General features: G+C 40.0%; 2 protein-coding genes across 3 annotated transcripts in view; one reads left to right on the forward strand and one right to left on the reverse strand.

The window, feature by feature from the left end:
* Nucleotides 1-4349: 4349 nt before the first annotated feature.
* Nucleotides 4350-11300, forward strand: psmd6 (proteasome 26S subunit, non-ATPase 6). The gene is made up of 8 exons (XM_044122800.1): nt 4350-4652; nt 5104-5309; nt 6581-6726; nt 6808-7027; nt 7136-7244; nt 7343-7511; nt 8311-8388; nt 8484-11300. The coding sequence occupies exons 1-8, from the start codon at nt 4508-4510 to the stop codon at nt 8578-8580; spliced, it is 1170 nt and encodes a 389-aa protein (XP_043978735.1). The 5' UTR covers nt 4350-4507; the 3' UTR covers nt 8581-11300.
* A 1640-nt stretch (nt 11301-12940) lies between these two features.
* Nucleotides 12941-15163, reverse strand: part of LOC122834385 (ataxin-7) — a 30210-nt gene continuing 27987 nt past the window's right edge. For both annotated transcript variants that reach the window (XM_044122787.1, XM_044122788.1), the window contains 2 exons: nt 13757-14927; nt 12941-13083 (listed from right to left, as the gene is read on the reverse strand). In XM_044122787.1, the coding sequence (XP_043978722.1) occupies nt 13066-13083; nt 13757-14927 (1189 nt within the window). In that variant the 3' untranslated portion in view covers nt 12941-13065. The remainder of the gene's footprint in view (nt 13084-13756; nt 14928-15163) is intronic.

Consider the following 15163-nt stretch of genomic DNA (forward strand, 5'->3'; position numbering starts at 1 on the left):
AGTTGACACTGACTACTTTCCTCTTGACAAGACTTCCCGTCTTGCGGCTTGTACTGACTTTGGCTGTGCATTTGGTACCAACATCTGGATTGATCCTCACAAAAAATCTTTTAACAGAAATAAAATATATTAATTGTATTTTTTAAAATGAAGACATACAATACAGCAATCAGCTATGGTTCTTCATCATCAGTCAAACTGTCATTAAATTTAATTCATAAATGGCTTGGTGTAAAGTACTTACCGTTGTATCATCTCCAGCGTGGTGGATGCTGACTCCTGATACTCCAGATTGAAGTCATAATATAACCCAAAGAAGACAGCAAGGACGCTGGCAAAGTCATGTAGTTGCTCAGGCTTGAAAAATACCTTCTCCTCCATACTGACCATCCACCGGGTTGCAGACATCAAGCTATTTCCTAAAATAGACAAACCCTTGTCAGGCTAACGCTAGTGAGTAAAAGTACAGACTACCATAACTATTACATACATTGCTACAAAAAATTATAGTGATAGAAAATATTCCTCTTACCAAGCATGATTACCCTTGGTGTTGTAGGTGAGGTCATTTCCATCTCAACAGACATCTTGGTGGAAGATACCTTTGAAACATAAAAGGAAAACTCTTAAATATGAATTACTGGTAGTAATTTATATTTAAAGGGCCAGTTCGCCCAGATTACAACAGGTTTTTGAGAACCTCACCCCAGAGACTAGACTAGACTTTACCCCTACATCCTGCTACCACTCTGAAACAGCAGATGTGAATGACAGTTTGTGAGGCTAAACGGATTTTTTAAAGCATTACATTCCACAAATACAGTATCTGAATGGCTAAGTACAATATGGGTTAACAAAATGTTTGTAATTTGGGTGAATTGATCCCTTTAACAAATTAATTGAACAATTCTGATTTAAGATGTGTGTTTTAAGTTAAGAGTCGATATAAAATTACATCAACCAAGATGAAGATTGAGTCCTCTTTTTCTTCTAAATGTTTTATTTTTCTCTGGAAGTAGGACATTGCTCTATTCCAACGAAACCGATAATTAGCTGTGTGTTGATGTTTCTTCACATGAGTACAAAATTCTCTAAATTCTGAAGTACAAATGCTGCAGAATTTACACCATAGTTGCACCTGTTAGTACTGACTTAACTTTAAATTTGCAAGAGCATGGTTTAAACAGGTGAACAGTCCTTATATGGAACCAGGGTTGGAAATTAACTTTTTTGTCCACCTGCCACTGTGGCTGAACCAACTCAAAAAATAACAGAAACCACTTGAATGTTTTCCACCTTTGTCCTCATTTACAGACTCTTATACACTATGTTGGAGATGTAATGGTACTTTAGCAGGCTAACTAGCTGTAGCAAGCTCAAAGTTATAGATTAGGTTAGCTGCTCCTCTACATTTCCAGATTATTTTGTGGCTTCAAATATGTTTGAAGAGCTGTCTTTTTACCTGTTGTCTTGTCTTTTCAAGAGTTGAAACTATGTTAGCACTCAGCAGGACAAAACTGCACAGCCACTTGGAGGGAAAAAGCTTGGGAGTTAAAAAAAGTCATCTGACAAAAAGAAAAAAAAGAACAACGTTAGAATTCATCCTTGTTGACCTAGCTAATCTGCACTCTTAACATTTGCAAGGTCATGGTTTAAACAAATGAACAGTTAGATGTATTTTTAAAGTTGATGAAGTCCTGAATGTACTGGAAAGACATCAACAATCTCTACTGTGACGAAACAAATAACACCAAAATGTGGGGAAAAATAAGAAAATGGGCTTTTTTTTTTTTTCTTTCTTTCTTACTGGTGAGGGAGAACTGAGTCCGGTTAAGTGGTAACCAGTATGGAAACTTCCTCCACAGCCCAAAATTATGATTACAAGCAGAGCATTGCCTTGAGTCTGAAATGAAGGCATGAAAACAGAATTATGACCTACACAACAGACATAATACTTTTTTTAAAAGACATTTGTAATTCTAGTGGTTTTAATGTCATAATTTGCTTCTTTCTTTGTTCTGTATGGATGTGAACTCTAGTTAAAAACATTTAAAATAGATTTTGCGTGAATACTGAAAACAAATAGAGATTTTTTTAAAAGTAAAATAGCCATGGAGTTGTTATTTCATTATTGTTTAGTTTCTTTCTTAATTTTGCTCAGATGTAAAAAGAATTTCTGTGGAATTTTTTTAAAAGTTGTTAATAAGCAAGAAGCAGAAATATTGTTAAAAGAGAAAGTCGGAAGTGTTTTTTGTGCCAAGGTCATAATTGTACCAAAGTCTAATTTTAGCAACATCACTGCCTGGGTCAGAAAACGCAATTAAATTTGAATAACTAACTTTAGTTTTTTCTTGGAGCAAGAAAACCTGTAAAAGCTTAAAATTGTGAAAGAAATGAAACCCGATCTCCATTCTTAATGCCGTTAAAAACCAAAAGTAACTTCGAAGCAAACTTGTCTGCAGATAGAATTGGAGTATTTTTTTGCCAACCAAGACAAGTGTAGCTGTAGGGGTGAACGTCATGTTGTATTAAAATAAATAAGTATGGTGTTTGAATGAGAAACTGTGTGCTTACAATGATGGTCGACCGTTACGTAACAGTAGTGCAGTTAAATTCGCATGAGTAAAGAGGGACTGACTGTGTGGAGAAAAGTGAGACATACATAATCGAGGTATAGCTCCTTAATATAAAGTTTTCTGCTGAAACAGTTGTTGGGACCACAATGCTGCCAGAACTTTCTTTGGAGATTTTTGTCTGTCCTGTCTTTTTTTGTTGTTGTTGTTTTTGCATATTTCTTGACTTCATACATAGATGTAAATATAACTATGCCGAGCTGCAAGTCTGAATACAGGTGAAAATGTAAAGGGGGAAAAATTTGGATTTGATTATGATATAGATAGGAATTATGATAAAAAAAATATTACTAGCCATAAAAAATGTAAATGATTTCAAAATAATTTAAAACATTGTTCATTTTAATTGATTATTCCATCTTAAATATGTTAAAAAGCGGGAATTAAAAAAAAAAAATAAGCAAGACACAACTCACAATGACTCAGCTAAAACTATGATCTAAATAATTTGTTATATAAAACAACGAGTGGCTAAAAGAAATATGGATGCCAGTGTACCGTAACATGCTAGACATGCAAATTTGCACAAGTTTTTTTTTTTTTTTCCCGAAATGCCGAATAACAGATATGTATATTAAAAGTTACCTTCACTGAATCTGATTTTGCCACATACATGTTTCATTTCAGCGTTTACATGTTTTGAATTTAAAAATCGGCGTGGGATGTAACAAATATGTTAGAAATCTGTGGAACTCCTACCAGTTGGTGAAAGAAAGTTTCCATTCTGTCTTTACAGCCTTGAACATTGCAGTCCACAAACAGTTCCTCAGACTGCTTTTGAAACCCAGAGGCTGGTTATCATTAACTTGTTTTGAGTAAAAATTAAGCACCAGAAACAGGCCGTCAGTCCGCTGATGATTGGAAGTGACAAGAACTGTAAGAGTCTGGCTTGATGTGAAAAGAGAAACGGACAACTCCCGGGAGGAAAATGTGCAAATTCACAGTTCGATTTTATTCAGCAGTTTGAAGAATTAAAAACTTGCACAAAAGACAACCACCTTTAATTTAACTTTGTATATAATTTAAATTTGTAACTCTACAAGTTAAGAACCATTACATACAGTTGTAACCACACTGTATAAAAGGACACATTTTTATCACACTATCCAACGTTAAACCAGACTAAAGTTTTTGGTGTTTTAGGTCGGCTAGGATTTACAGATATTACGTCTATTTTACTAAATGCCAGAACAATGAGTATGTGAGGTCTTCATAATTTAATCAGTGTCCATGTCTGTTTTAAAGACTCACTTATGAGATGTTCCATCAATTTTTGTACATGTTCTTGGTTCCTCGTTACGCCAAGTATTTTGAGAAACGCACGGCTCTGTCATGCAGAATGGCACCACCACAACATGATGCTGCCAGCCCTGCATGGCATAGCAATCTTCTTGTATATAAACTGATTGGTGTTAAAAAAAGTGATAAAAAAAATATTTTAAAATAGTCTGTAACAACTAATTCAAAAGAGGAAATTTCCAGGATTGTTTTTTATGCAGTGTATCTCATTCCCACTGTGTTTTCGGGGAGTTTTATTTCATAAAAGGACTGTTCATGTTGTGAACAATTGCGTGTTAAATCGTGTAAAACTACTTGCTCAGCATTAACTTGACTGCTTTTTTAAAACATTGGAATCGCTGCTTGTGCGGTTAAACATACGTGTTGCTTGATGTCCGCCAGGGGGCAGTAATATAAAATTGTGTTTATTCTTCCAGTTATGCTCCGCTCTTTTCTCATGTCGCTCCAGCGGAAACAACACCGTTCAGTGTTTCCCGTAGTCATCGTTGAATAGCTGGGTAACAGCGAACAGTGGATCGCATCTCAATAAAAAAGAGCCTCTTGTTTACTCGTTTATCTATTTATCAAAAGACAAAATGCCCCTGGAGAACTTGGAGGAGGAGGGTCTGCCTAAGAACCCCGATTTGAGGATAGCTCAGCTGAAATTTCTGCTCACGATGGACGGCCACCGACGAGACGAGAAAGTGAAAACCGAGCTAATGGATGCTATTAAAGCTAACAGTGAGTTAGCCATTTTTTGTTAACGCAGCGATTTTTAACTAATACAACTGAACCAAGAGTTGACAGCTGTTCATTAGACAGATGTGCTTAGGGAATTGCTTTTACTGAGGTGTGTGTGAGGTTTGTAAAAGATACGGTTAAAGTAAATGCTTAGCACGAACGTTAGCGTGTTAGCTAACAGTGTTAGCGTCGGACAATAAAAAAGTTTGAAATGTCTATTTTACAAAACTTGTAAAACACTAACAGGACAGACTTTGTGCTCATTCGGCCGATTTAATTCATTTATCACTTTTGTGACGCGAAATGACAAGAAGTGGGGGCATGAGGGTACTTCACACCTTTTTCACCTTTATACCAAATATGCATATTCAAAATCTCGCGTTGATTTAGATTTGGTGTTCTGTGAATGAGATGCAGCAATGACCGTGCTGGATTTCTGTGTGTGCTTCAGACATGGCGCCGTATTATGAGGGTCTGTGCAAGGAGCTGAAGTGGCCGCTGGACTCTGAGCTGCTGAGCAAAATGAAAAAGGCCAACGAGGAGGAACTGAAGCGCCTGGACGATGTGCTGGAGGATGCAGAGAAGAACATGGGAGAGAGCGAGATCCGGGACGTCATGATGGCCAAAGCGGAATATTTAATCAGAATCGGAAATAAGGTGAGAGAGGACAGGGAATTAAAAATGTACAGCAAGAATAACACTCCAAATCTAGTCATTAAAAATGTATGCAAAAAGGGTTTTTAATGCGGATATGTTATTTTGTGACCTTCATAATGATAAGAAAGACAGCTGACTTCACTGTTTCTCAGCAGGTAGTCACTGACAGATTCCACTTTGAGGGTAACCCAGGAGAGATCAAAATTTTAGTTGAGTAATTTCATAGGATCAAAGGCCACAAAATGTCCTTTAAACAAAGTAAAGCAAACAGATCTTAAAATAGTTCAGATTAAAACATTGTAGCCCAAAATCAACCAATCATAAAGCATGAAAACAAACAAATGACTTTAAAGCAAAAGAACGACTCAAACAGTGCATAGCAGCTCCCCATGACTTGAATTAATCAGCGAGTCTCGACGGGTGAATTTGGCGTTTTTATTGTTTTTTTATGGGTGATTCAGATCCACTATGATCACCTCAGTCACCACAGTCACCGTGAAAACTAAAACATATGCAAATATTAGAATACAAAACATAAACTTACAATACAAACAAAACAAAACGTACCTCGTTGTGTTCACTGGGGAACACTAGGTGTGGATTTTCTTCATGCCAAACAATTTGACAGTTCAAGTCATTCTTTGGCACGTTGACTGAACTAGCTTTATAGGGCCTGCCCTCATTAGCTACGGCAGCCCGTGAGGTACACACAAAAAAACCCCCAAAAACTAACATTACAAAGTGAAAATACCATTAAACAAAGCAAAATATAAACCTACAATGCTAATCAAAACAGACAAACATCCATAAACAATCTGCGACATTTATAATTTAGAAAATTCACTTCAAATAATTTACAATAAATAGTTTACAAATATAAATTATTTGGACAATTTATTTTAAATGGTTCACTATCCATTGCACAGTGAAAACGTTCACAACAAACTCCACAATAGCGTACATAGAAAATATTAAAAGCACTGGCTCGAAATATAGCATAATAGCAATTTCAATACAGTAAAAACAAAAAAAAATTGTGTAAAATGAAGTTAGAAATAAAGCAATAATGAAAATAAAGTTAAGCGAAAACCAGAAAAGACTGTAGTAAATTCACCTTCACAGGTCTGTTTATGATTTGAATGTTTTCGGATGTGTGCTAATTTCTGTCATGCGTCTGAAAGTCTTATTATTATCATCACACGTTTAAGCATGTTTGTATTATTGATGAATTAATTGAATTTATTCCCCCTTTTTTCCGTGCGTCACCACAGGAGGGCGCACTGACGGCTTTCAGGAAGACCTACGACAAGACGGTGGCTCTGGGTCACAGGTTAGACATCGTCTTCTACCTGCTGAGGATCGGCCTCTTCTACATGGACAGTGACCTCATCACACGCAACTCGGAAAAAGCCAAGAGGTTCGTCCTCCCTCATCCTCATCCGCCTGCCGGCGTCGTCACGGCGTGTAACCGTTGTGCTTCTTCTTCTTCTCTGCGCAGCCTCATCGAGGAGGGCGGGGACTGGGACCGGAGGAACCGCCTGAAGGTCTACCAGGGTCTGTACTGCGTGGCCATCAGGGACTTCAAGCAGGCCGCCGAGCTTTTTCTGGACACCGTCTCCACCTTCACCTCGTACGAGCTCATGGACTACAAGACGTTTGTCACCTACACAGTTTACGTCTGCATGATCGCCCTGAAAAGGCCCGACCTCCGCGAAAAGGTAGGGTGAAGACGTGGTTCCCAGTGTTAAGCAAAGTGAAAAAAAAAAAAAAAGGTAATTAAGGGGAAAGACTGTAACTAACAAACTCTAATCGCCTGTCCTCCTCAGGTGATAAAAGGAGCAGAGATCCTGGAGGTGCTGCACAGCCTCCCGTCCGTCCGCCAGTATCTGTTCTCCCTGTACGAGTGCCGTTACTCTGTCTTCTTCCAGTCTCTGGGTGAGTTTGTCTCTTGTGGCCTTTTCAAAATAAAACGACACGGATTGAATCCAACACGGCTTTTCTATGTCATCCTGATGTGAATGTGTTGGCTGCAGCCCTGGTGGAGCAGGAGATGAAGAAAGACTGGCTCTTCGCCCCACACTACCGCTACTATGTGAGGGAGATGAGGATCCAGGCCTACGGCCAGCTGCTGGAGTCCTACCGCTCCCTCACGCTGGGATACATGGCCGAGGCCTTCGGCGTCAGCACAGAGTTCATTGATCAGTGAGTTGCTGTTTACACCACTGATCTATAACTTTTCACTTGTCTAGTCTGCATACAAATGGGCATGGACTCCAAATATTGCTTCCCTTTTTCTTTAATAATTGTAGAAATAGATCCGATTGGGGTGGGTGTTATGGTCTTTAAGTTGTTTTATTTTTTTTACAACATTTTGTGGTACTGTTATAATAAAAGACCTACAATATGAATATTCTTCAGGTAACTATGTGACTACATGCCACAGGAATCTTATCCCCACAAACAAATACTGCTTAGCTTAACTCAGCTTTGAGTATTTTGAATTCCCTGACCCTCCTGTTGGCTGTGGTTGATGACGAAATGAGTCCTCCAGGATGGATTATTTACTTAAAATTAAATGAAGTCATTTGCTTCATTTATGTTAATCTTAAAGGGATTGATTGGGGAGCCAACAATCTTGCCACTGCAGATTTGTTTTTGCTAAATTCTCAGTCATTTTCCTTCTCCAAACCAATGTTGTCAAATGAAAGGTTTCTCAGTTTTATGTCTGCTGCTTTAAAAAAATATATATATTGTTTTTAATTTTAAAGTTTTTACACATCCTTACAAAGGTTGAAGGCTATATTTAGATCAGACATCCACAGTTTACTAAACTGTAGTTAAAGGTTTTTGGACAAACGTTTAACTTTATTCAAAAGAAGAACATTTACTTAATTAGTAACTTATTTCTAACTCAGTACTTTGATTTATGTGGAGGTTCACAGGAATCCTCACGCTGTTGCTTTGTTTTAGAACCGACTCTGATCTCATTTCCTTTCCGTAGGGAACTGTCCCGATTCATCGCCGCCGGACGTCTCCACTGTAAAATTGATAAAGTTAACGAGATCGTGGAAACTAATAGGTAACATTAAATGCATTTAAATACCAAAAATGGAACCACAGTAAACTCCAGAAAAGCTTGGAGACCGACATCTTGTTCTTTTTCTTCTTAAACAGACCTGATAGCAAAAACTGGCAGTACCAGGAGACCATCAAGAAGGGTGACCTGCTGCTCAACAGAGTCCAGAAGCTGTCAAGAGTCATTAACATGTAACCATGGCAACCGTTGTTTTTCGTGATGGAGAGTTGCGAGTTTTCCTCTTGGTATTTGTCTGACAAAGTGGCTTATATTGTGTATATAATAAAACCTGTTTACCTAAGATATCCCCTGATGTTGAATTGACAAACAAGGCGGAGGCAGAGTTTCATATAAATAACAGTATAAATTATTTTATTTACACAAACTTGTTACAAAACAAATATACTATACAATCCTTTTCTTTAAATATTAACTCTAACCTATGTTTTGTTCATGAATTACATAGCAGCCAAATACATAAGTCCAGCTGAAAATGATTCTGATAATGTATACAGAAAACAAAAATCTATACACGCTTTTACAACGTATGAAACATGTTTTTTTTTTTTTTTTTTCTTTTTTTATTCTTTTTCCTTCCCATACATGAGTTGGATTCTCCGTCACGTTTTAACATTCCAGGTCTGCGGTGCAGATAAGAAACAAAACATCCTCAAATGTTTCCATCTGAAGAGAAAAATCTCAGTGGAGTTTGAAAGGTGAAGCGGAACAAAACTTCAACGTGTCGTCTGAAGGAAAACAAAAGTGTTTTTAACCGAGTGGATGAGAAGCTCTGGCTTGTTGTTTGTGTTTTGTTTTTTTGTTTTCTTTAAGGGTTCACAGGCTGATATTTAAACCAAGCTCCAATACTTTGAACATTCAAGTAGGGTAAAGCCACCCGACGAATACTGTCCTCAAAGAGTCAGGGAGAGAAACTAATTCAGGCACTTTCTTGATTTGATATTTCTTTCGCACTGCTGCTGCTGAACTCATCCCAGAAAAGCTGCGATTTAAACTGGCGACGAGGAAGCAGACAACTTTTCAACTGCTCTTCTTCCTCGCAAAGATTGCCATGTCCCCATGGCACCACCACCACCCTCCAATCATGAAATGTGTTCAAGTCTACACAGCGAACGACTCAATACTCCCTAAAGCATTTTACTTTATTTTATTTAATTTTAACGGGCACAGCTTCAGGCCGTGACATTTCAGACCAACGGGGGTCACACAGAGTCGGATTAGTAGGCAACATAAAACCGTCCGGTAAAAAAGCACGCGTGATTCAGATCTTGGTACATGAATAAAGGAATCTCTCATACAGACACATGCTACAGCGGCGACGTCTCCCTGTCCCTCCTTTTGAAGGTCGAGTACACGATTCATGAGATGCTTCGACGAACGGGATGTATTGCATCGTATAGACTTGGCAGTGAACCACTTCAAATAGTCTTGTCTGCAAGATCTCTCTCCTTTTTTTTTTTCTTTTTCTTAATAAATAAATAATCTTTAAAATTGTACCAAAAAGTTCAGCGTGTAGGAAAAATGCCCGTGCAAAAATACATACTTTTTAACTATGTACAATTTATTAACAAAATATGTATTCTCAAAGAGGGACACTTGATACATAGGCTACAAGAAAACATGGTGAATTAAAGAGTATTTCTTAGAAAACGGCAAAAAAAAATATTTTCAGCTTTGACATCAGTGAAGGATTTTTATTAGTTTATTTTTTTTGTATATAGAAATCAACGGGAGTTGCTAAAAAGCTTGTTTTCTCGTGAAGCCATCTTCATGAATCTCGCACCAGAAAAACTCACCTGAAACCATTGCTCAAAAACAAACCAGTGAGTATTGCCTGTTTTTTTTTGTTTTTTTTTTTAGAAATTTTGAAGTTCGACTGCATGTCAAATTAGAAAATTCAGAATTCGATTTAAACATTGAAGCTCAAACTTAAAGGGATCCATTTCAAGTGTTCTGCTAAGTTTGATGATTTATTTCTTTCAGCTGATAAACAGTTTCTCATATAAATGATGAATTATTACATGAGGGATTTTTTTTAAAGCACTATTGTGGGGAAGACTTTCTTACAGTTGTCCAGCAGACAAGTCTCTAACACCTTGCACAAGCCAGGAAAAGGGCTTTGCTGAAGAAAATGAAGTGGAAGGAAAAAGTGTGCTCAAGCAAAAGAAAGAACTGCAAAGTCCATTCAAGAGCAATTCACTAAGCTTGGACTGCAGTTTAAGAGTTCAAGATGCACACAGACGTAATCCAGGACAACAACAACTGGTGAGATACTCCTAAAAAAAAAAAAAAGGATTTGCAGAATACCCAGACAAGGGCATAAGGACAGAAAGTGGTCCAAAGTCGACGTTTGCAATGAAAGAAAATCAAGTTGCAGTGGAGAAGTGGCATCCAAGTTAATTGAGCTCCAGTGTTAACGTGTTGCTTTTTGGGGGAGTCCCATGAACTGCTGGTGTCGGTCCAAAAATCAGAACATTTTAGAGCAATTCACACACTGCCTGAAGTACCAACGGGTGCAAGCAAGAGGAAGATGAGCGACACCAGAACCAAGAGTGCAGACAAGCTGAAGGCTGCTGGCTACCCTCCAGCAGGCTGATCCACCTGTGCTGTACTTTTTCCATAGGCAACATTTCTAAGAATAAAAAAATGCCCCTTTTTAAAAAAATCGTCGGTAATGTTCTTATTATCTGAGAAACTTGACATTAGGTTTCTATTGGCTGCGAGCCTCGATCTTCAACCTGAACAGAAACAAACCGTTTCACTTCTTCAATTAAGTAGCTGAAAGACATTTTCAAACATATTTTACTGAGATCCACCTGCGTTAGTATCATGCTAGGCTTCTATGGAGATCCAAAAGTGCCTAATTTGAATTTTTCTATCTTTTTTTTTTTTTTTTTTTTACAAAACATCTGAAGTTGCAAACAAAGGCATAAAACGTTAATTAAATTTATAATAAACTACAGAATATTCTTTTTGACTATTAAGAACAAACCTTCATTTGAACAATTAGTTCATGGTTGGTTGCTGCAACACATCATGAACATTTTGAGTCACAGACATTTGGAATAATTTCATGATGTACTGCAGCAAAAAAAAAAAAAAAAGGCCATGAAATAACTGAATACTGAAATAATTATGAGATATTAACCAGTTCTGATTTCATTTTGTAATGAATTCACATGGTATTCTATAACCATATACCGCGCAAAAGATTGACGTAATAAGTCGGGACATTTTTATTTCTTTTCATTTGTTTTGTGGATAAATAACGTTAAAATTTTTGTTTAGAACATTTCTGCAGTTATGGCACTCCATAGACAACATCCACGCCCCCCGCCCCATTTGTGACCGCGAGGCGTCGGGAAAGTAACAACCAGAGATTGGGTAGTGGTTACTCACTGGGAGGGACAATTACACCCCACAGAAGACGAGTAGACGTGCAAGTTTGTTCCAGTTAAGACGTACCATTTACCTGATTCCATATGGAAAACATTACAATTCACATCTGTCCACACATAGCTGAGCATTTCACACCGCTTTGTGGGGATAAAGTAGGGAAGTTGTGGCTTTAACGATCTCCCACCCGGCACCCCCACCCTTCTCCTCTCATGGTAGAAAGTAGTTGGCAAAGCTGTGGCAGTTTTTTTGGCGAGCTTCATGGACAACTAAGCACAATTATTTCGTGCGCTTCACAGTTCTGGGGTGGGAGGGTAGGATCTACTGTCGCTGTAGATTTTTTGTGTTTGTTTTGTTTTGTTTTGTTTTTTTGTACAATGTATAGATTCAGGAAACTGAGACGTCAGGCTTTTCTGGCTGACAAAAGAACCGATCCAATGGGCACATCAGGTGTCCTTTTTCACATTTAAAAGCACAACCGTCTTCACCAAGTCTACAAAGACCCTTCGTAGTCCAGTGTTAAAAAAACCCCCAAACAAACAAAAAACAAAGCTCATTAGAAATCAGGAAAAAAAAAAAGGTAAGACTTGCATAATTATTCTGGATGATTAGAAGAGTTGACCAGATTATCCGCTAGGGGGTGTCTGCGTGTAACCCTCGGTTACGGACTGTAACGGACATTAAAAGAGTAGTTATGTTGTGATTTAAGGTGTTGCAAATAGAAACTTTTCAGTCTCCTCCGGCTCTCCTTGCAAGGCTTCTGAGATCAGGCGATGGGGTGGAATAAAGCTGGGGACTCCAGCAGAATTGAACACTTGGGGCGGCGGAGGAGCAATATAAAAAACAACAACAACAAAAAACAAACTCTCACACGTTTACACACTCGCTCTTGAACTCGAACGGAAATAGATCGGCTTGTTGTGTTCCCTCTATCTCCAACACAGCTGGGAAGACCTCTGGGATTAACGGGGCAGAGGAGCAGAGAGGGCCGGGGGTTCGACTTTGCATTCAGTATCTCTGTCCACCTCTTTTCAAACACACACACACACACACACACACCTGACGCACACATGGCTTTGGGAGAAATAGTAAGGACCACATCTACTTCACTGGGTAGTCCAGATCATCTCCACCCTGAGGATTGTGGGAAGCTGAGAGTCATGTGGATTTTATTTCACAAGGCCTCGTGCAGTCCAGAACAGATTGCAGACCACTCTGGACTTTCCTCTGTCCGCCTGTTTCCATCGCAGAGGCAGGAAGTCGCTGTCAGGGACGAGCTTTTGGCTGCGGAGGCGACACACAAAGAAGTGAATAAAAATGAAATGATAAAAAGCAGATCAACTGAATGATGATTTGGTTAAGCATCAAGTATTTCTTACACCTTTACGGTTCATTGTTTATACCACAGGCTGTCATCCCTCTAGTGGCGGTCTAGATGTGCTCAGATGTAATCTTATCTCATTATTTTGGCCACAACTTGAACTTTTGCCGTGCTACAACGCAAAGCGCGTTTTGTCTCATTATGACTACAAATTTTTACAAAGGACATTTTATTGGGATTTTCTTTAAAAGACCAAAGACCGTCCTGCTTATTTGCAAAGAAGACGACAAAAAAAAAACATGTCGCAAATAAAAAACGTATAATGTTCATACCTACCCTCACTTTGTAGATGAACCGTTTGCAACTTTATGTGGCTAGAGTAACCAAACACGGTACTCATGCAGTTGTATTTTTATATATCCTCCAGTTCCAGTGTTAAAAGTTCATTAGAAATTAGTTTAGTGATCTTTGACTGTGTGTGCTTTCATTATTACGCCATTATCTTTACTTTGGTTGAAAATGGTCTCATAACAACATTATCGTTTATCGCAATAATTTCTTGGACAATTAATCGCCCAGTTCCGTTTATCGTGGCAGGCCGAGTAGCACTGACACGTTTACGTTTGGGACACTAACCTGATGTAGATGAGAGTTGTTGGGCAGACCCGGCGTCCCTGGAAGGCTCCGGCTGTGCTTCCCATGGATGTTGTTAAGAGCGGGGGACTTGGTCATTTTGGGCCGGCCCGGTCCGGTTCCTCCTGCTGCTGCTCCTTCCCTACCCAGACCTCCGCCTCCGCTGTTGACGCCGCCGGAAGCGGAGGAGCTTTTCCGCTTCTTGGCCTCCAGGCGACCGTCTGCCGAGTGGTGGCTGAAGTTGGCGTGGTGGTCCGACGACGAAGCGGGCTGGTGGTGGACGAACGGCCCCAGAGAGAGCGTCGAGTCGCTGCTGTTCATCACCACGCTCATTCGCTTTATGGACTCGGCAGGGCTGCCCGAGGGCGGGCCCCGCGCCGGCGGCCCCGACGAGCCGCCCGCCGAAGGCTCCGCCTTGAGGCTGAGCGAGTTGGTCCGCATGCTGGGGCCGCAGTTCAGCCCCACGCTGTGAACGCCGCTGTGGGAGGAGGACAGCGACGACGAAGCTCCCAACGAGCCGTGATGGTAGGTGCTCCCTGAGCTGCCCACGTTTGCACAGTTCTTCTTGAACGACGAAGAGGAGGAGGAGGACGAAGGGGCACTGGCGTAAGAAGAAGAAGAGGATTCAGAAGAGCAATGGGATGAAGAAAGGAGAGAACTGTTCTTCCTCTTCTTTCCCGAGCTGAAGCTAGTACTGCTACTGTTGTTCGCTCCAGCGCTGCCCCCGCTGGTGGAGTTCGATACGGCAGGCGCAGAGGAGCCAGAGGAGAGCTCCTTGGGCTTGAAGGATGAGGAAGATGATTTGGTAGCGGCGCTGCAGCTGCTGCTGCTGGATGAACGCGACTTCAGCGCCCGGCTGGAGGCTAGCGAAGCAGCTGAAGAAGACGAGGATGAGGACAAGTGGGCTGAAGGCATCTGTGGCAACGAAGACACTTGTCTGGCCTGCGTGGTGCCATAGGCCGGGTGCTCAGGCCCGCCCTGGAGGGAGCTGTGAGCGTTTAAGGTGGTCCCGTAGGAGAGCGATGACCTGCTCTCGACAGATTGGCTGTAGGGGCTTTGGGGCAACGTCGCCGGGGGGCTCAGGAAGCCTGACGAGGGAGTGCTACCGTGGGAATTTGTGCTTGTCCTGTGGAGGGGTGTGAGAGAGGAATTCTCCAAGGCCAGGGGGATTTTCCTACACAGCAAGAAACACAAGAATTATTACTTTCTTTTTTAATACAAAATAAAACCTTTTGCACCTTTCCCATAATAAGTGAAGGCTGGAAGGGTTCATACTTTAAAATTTCAATAAAACACAATGAAGCTAACGTTTGTAATGGGGACAAGAGGAAAGCTTTATAAAGATGATGTTTTTATTTCTAGATTGAAGATAAAATACTTCAATTGTATATATTGACATTAACACATATT

Source organism: Gambusia affinis, linkage group LG07 (genome assembly GCF_019740435.1).
Source record: "Gambusia affinis linkage group LG07, SWU_Gaff_1.0, whole genome shotgun sequence".
In the NCBI taxonomy this organism is placed as follows: Eukaryota; Metazoa; Chordata; class Actinopteri; order Cyprinodontiformes; family Poeciliidae; genus Gambusia; species Gambusia affinis.

What these genes read in the sequence shown, in the direction of transcription:
- psmd6 (XM_044122800.1), top strand. Translation starts at nt 4,508, where the DNA reads ATGCCCCTGGAGAACTTGGAGGAGGAGGGTCTGCCTAAGAACCCCGAT. An exon ending in AACTCGGAAAAAGCCAAGAG is followed by an intron (nt 6,727 to 6,807) that starts GTTCGTCCTCCC and finishes TTCTCTGCGCAG; the next exon opens with CCTCATCGAGGAGGGCGGGG. An exon ending in TGTCTTCTTCCAGTCTCTGG is followed by an intron (nt 7,245 to 7,342) that starts GTGAGTTTGTCT and finishes TGTTGGCTGCAG; the next exon opens with CCCTGGTGGAGCAGGAGATG.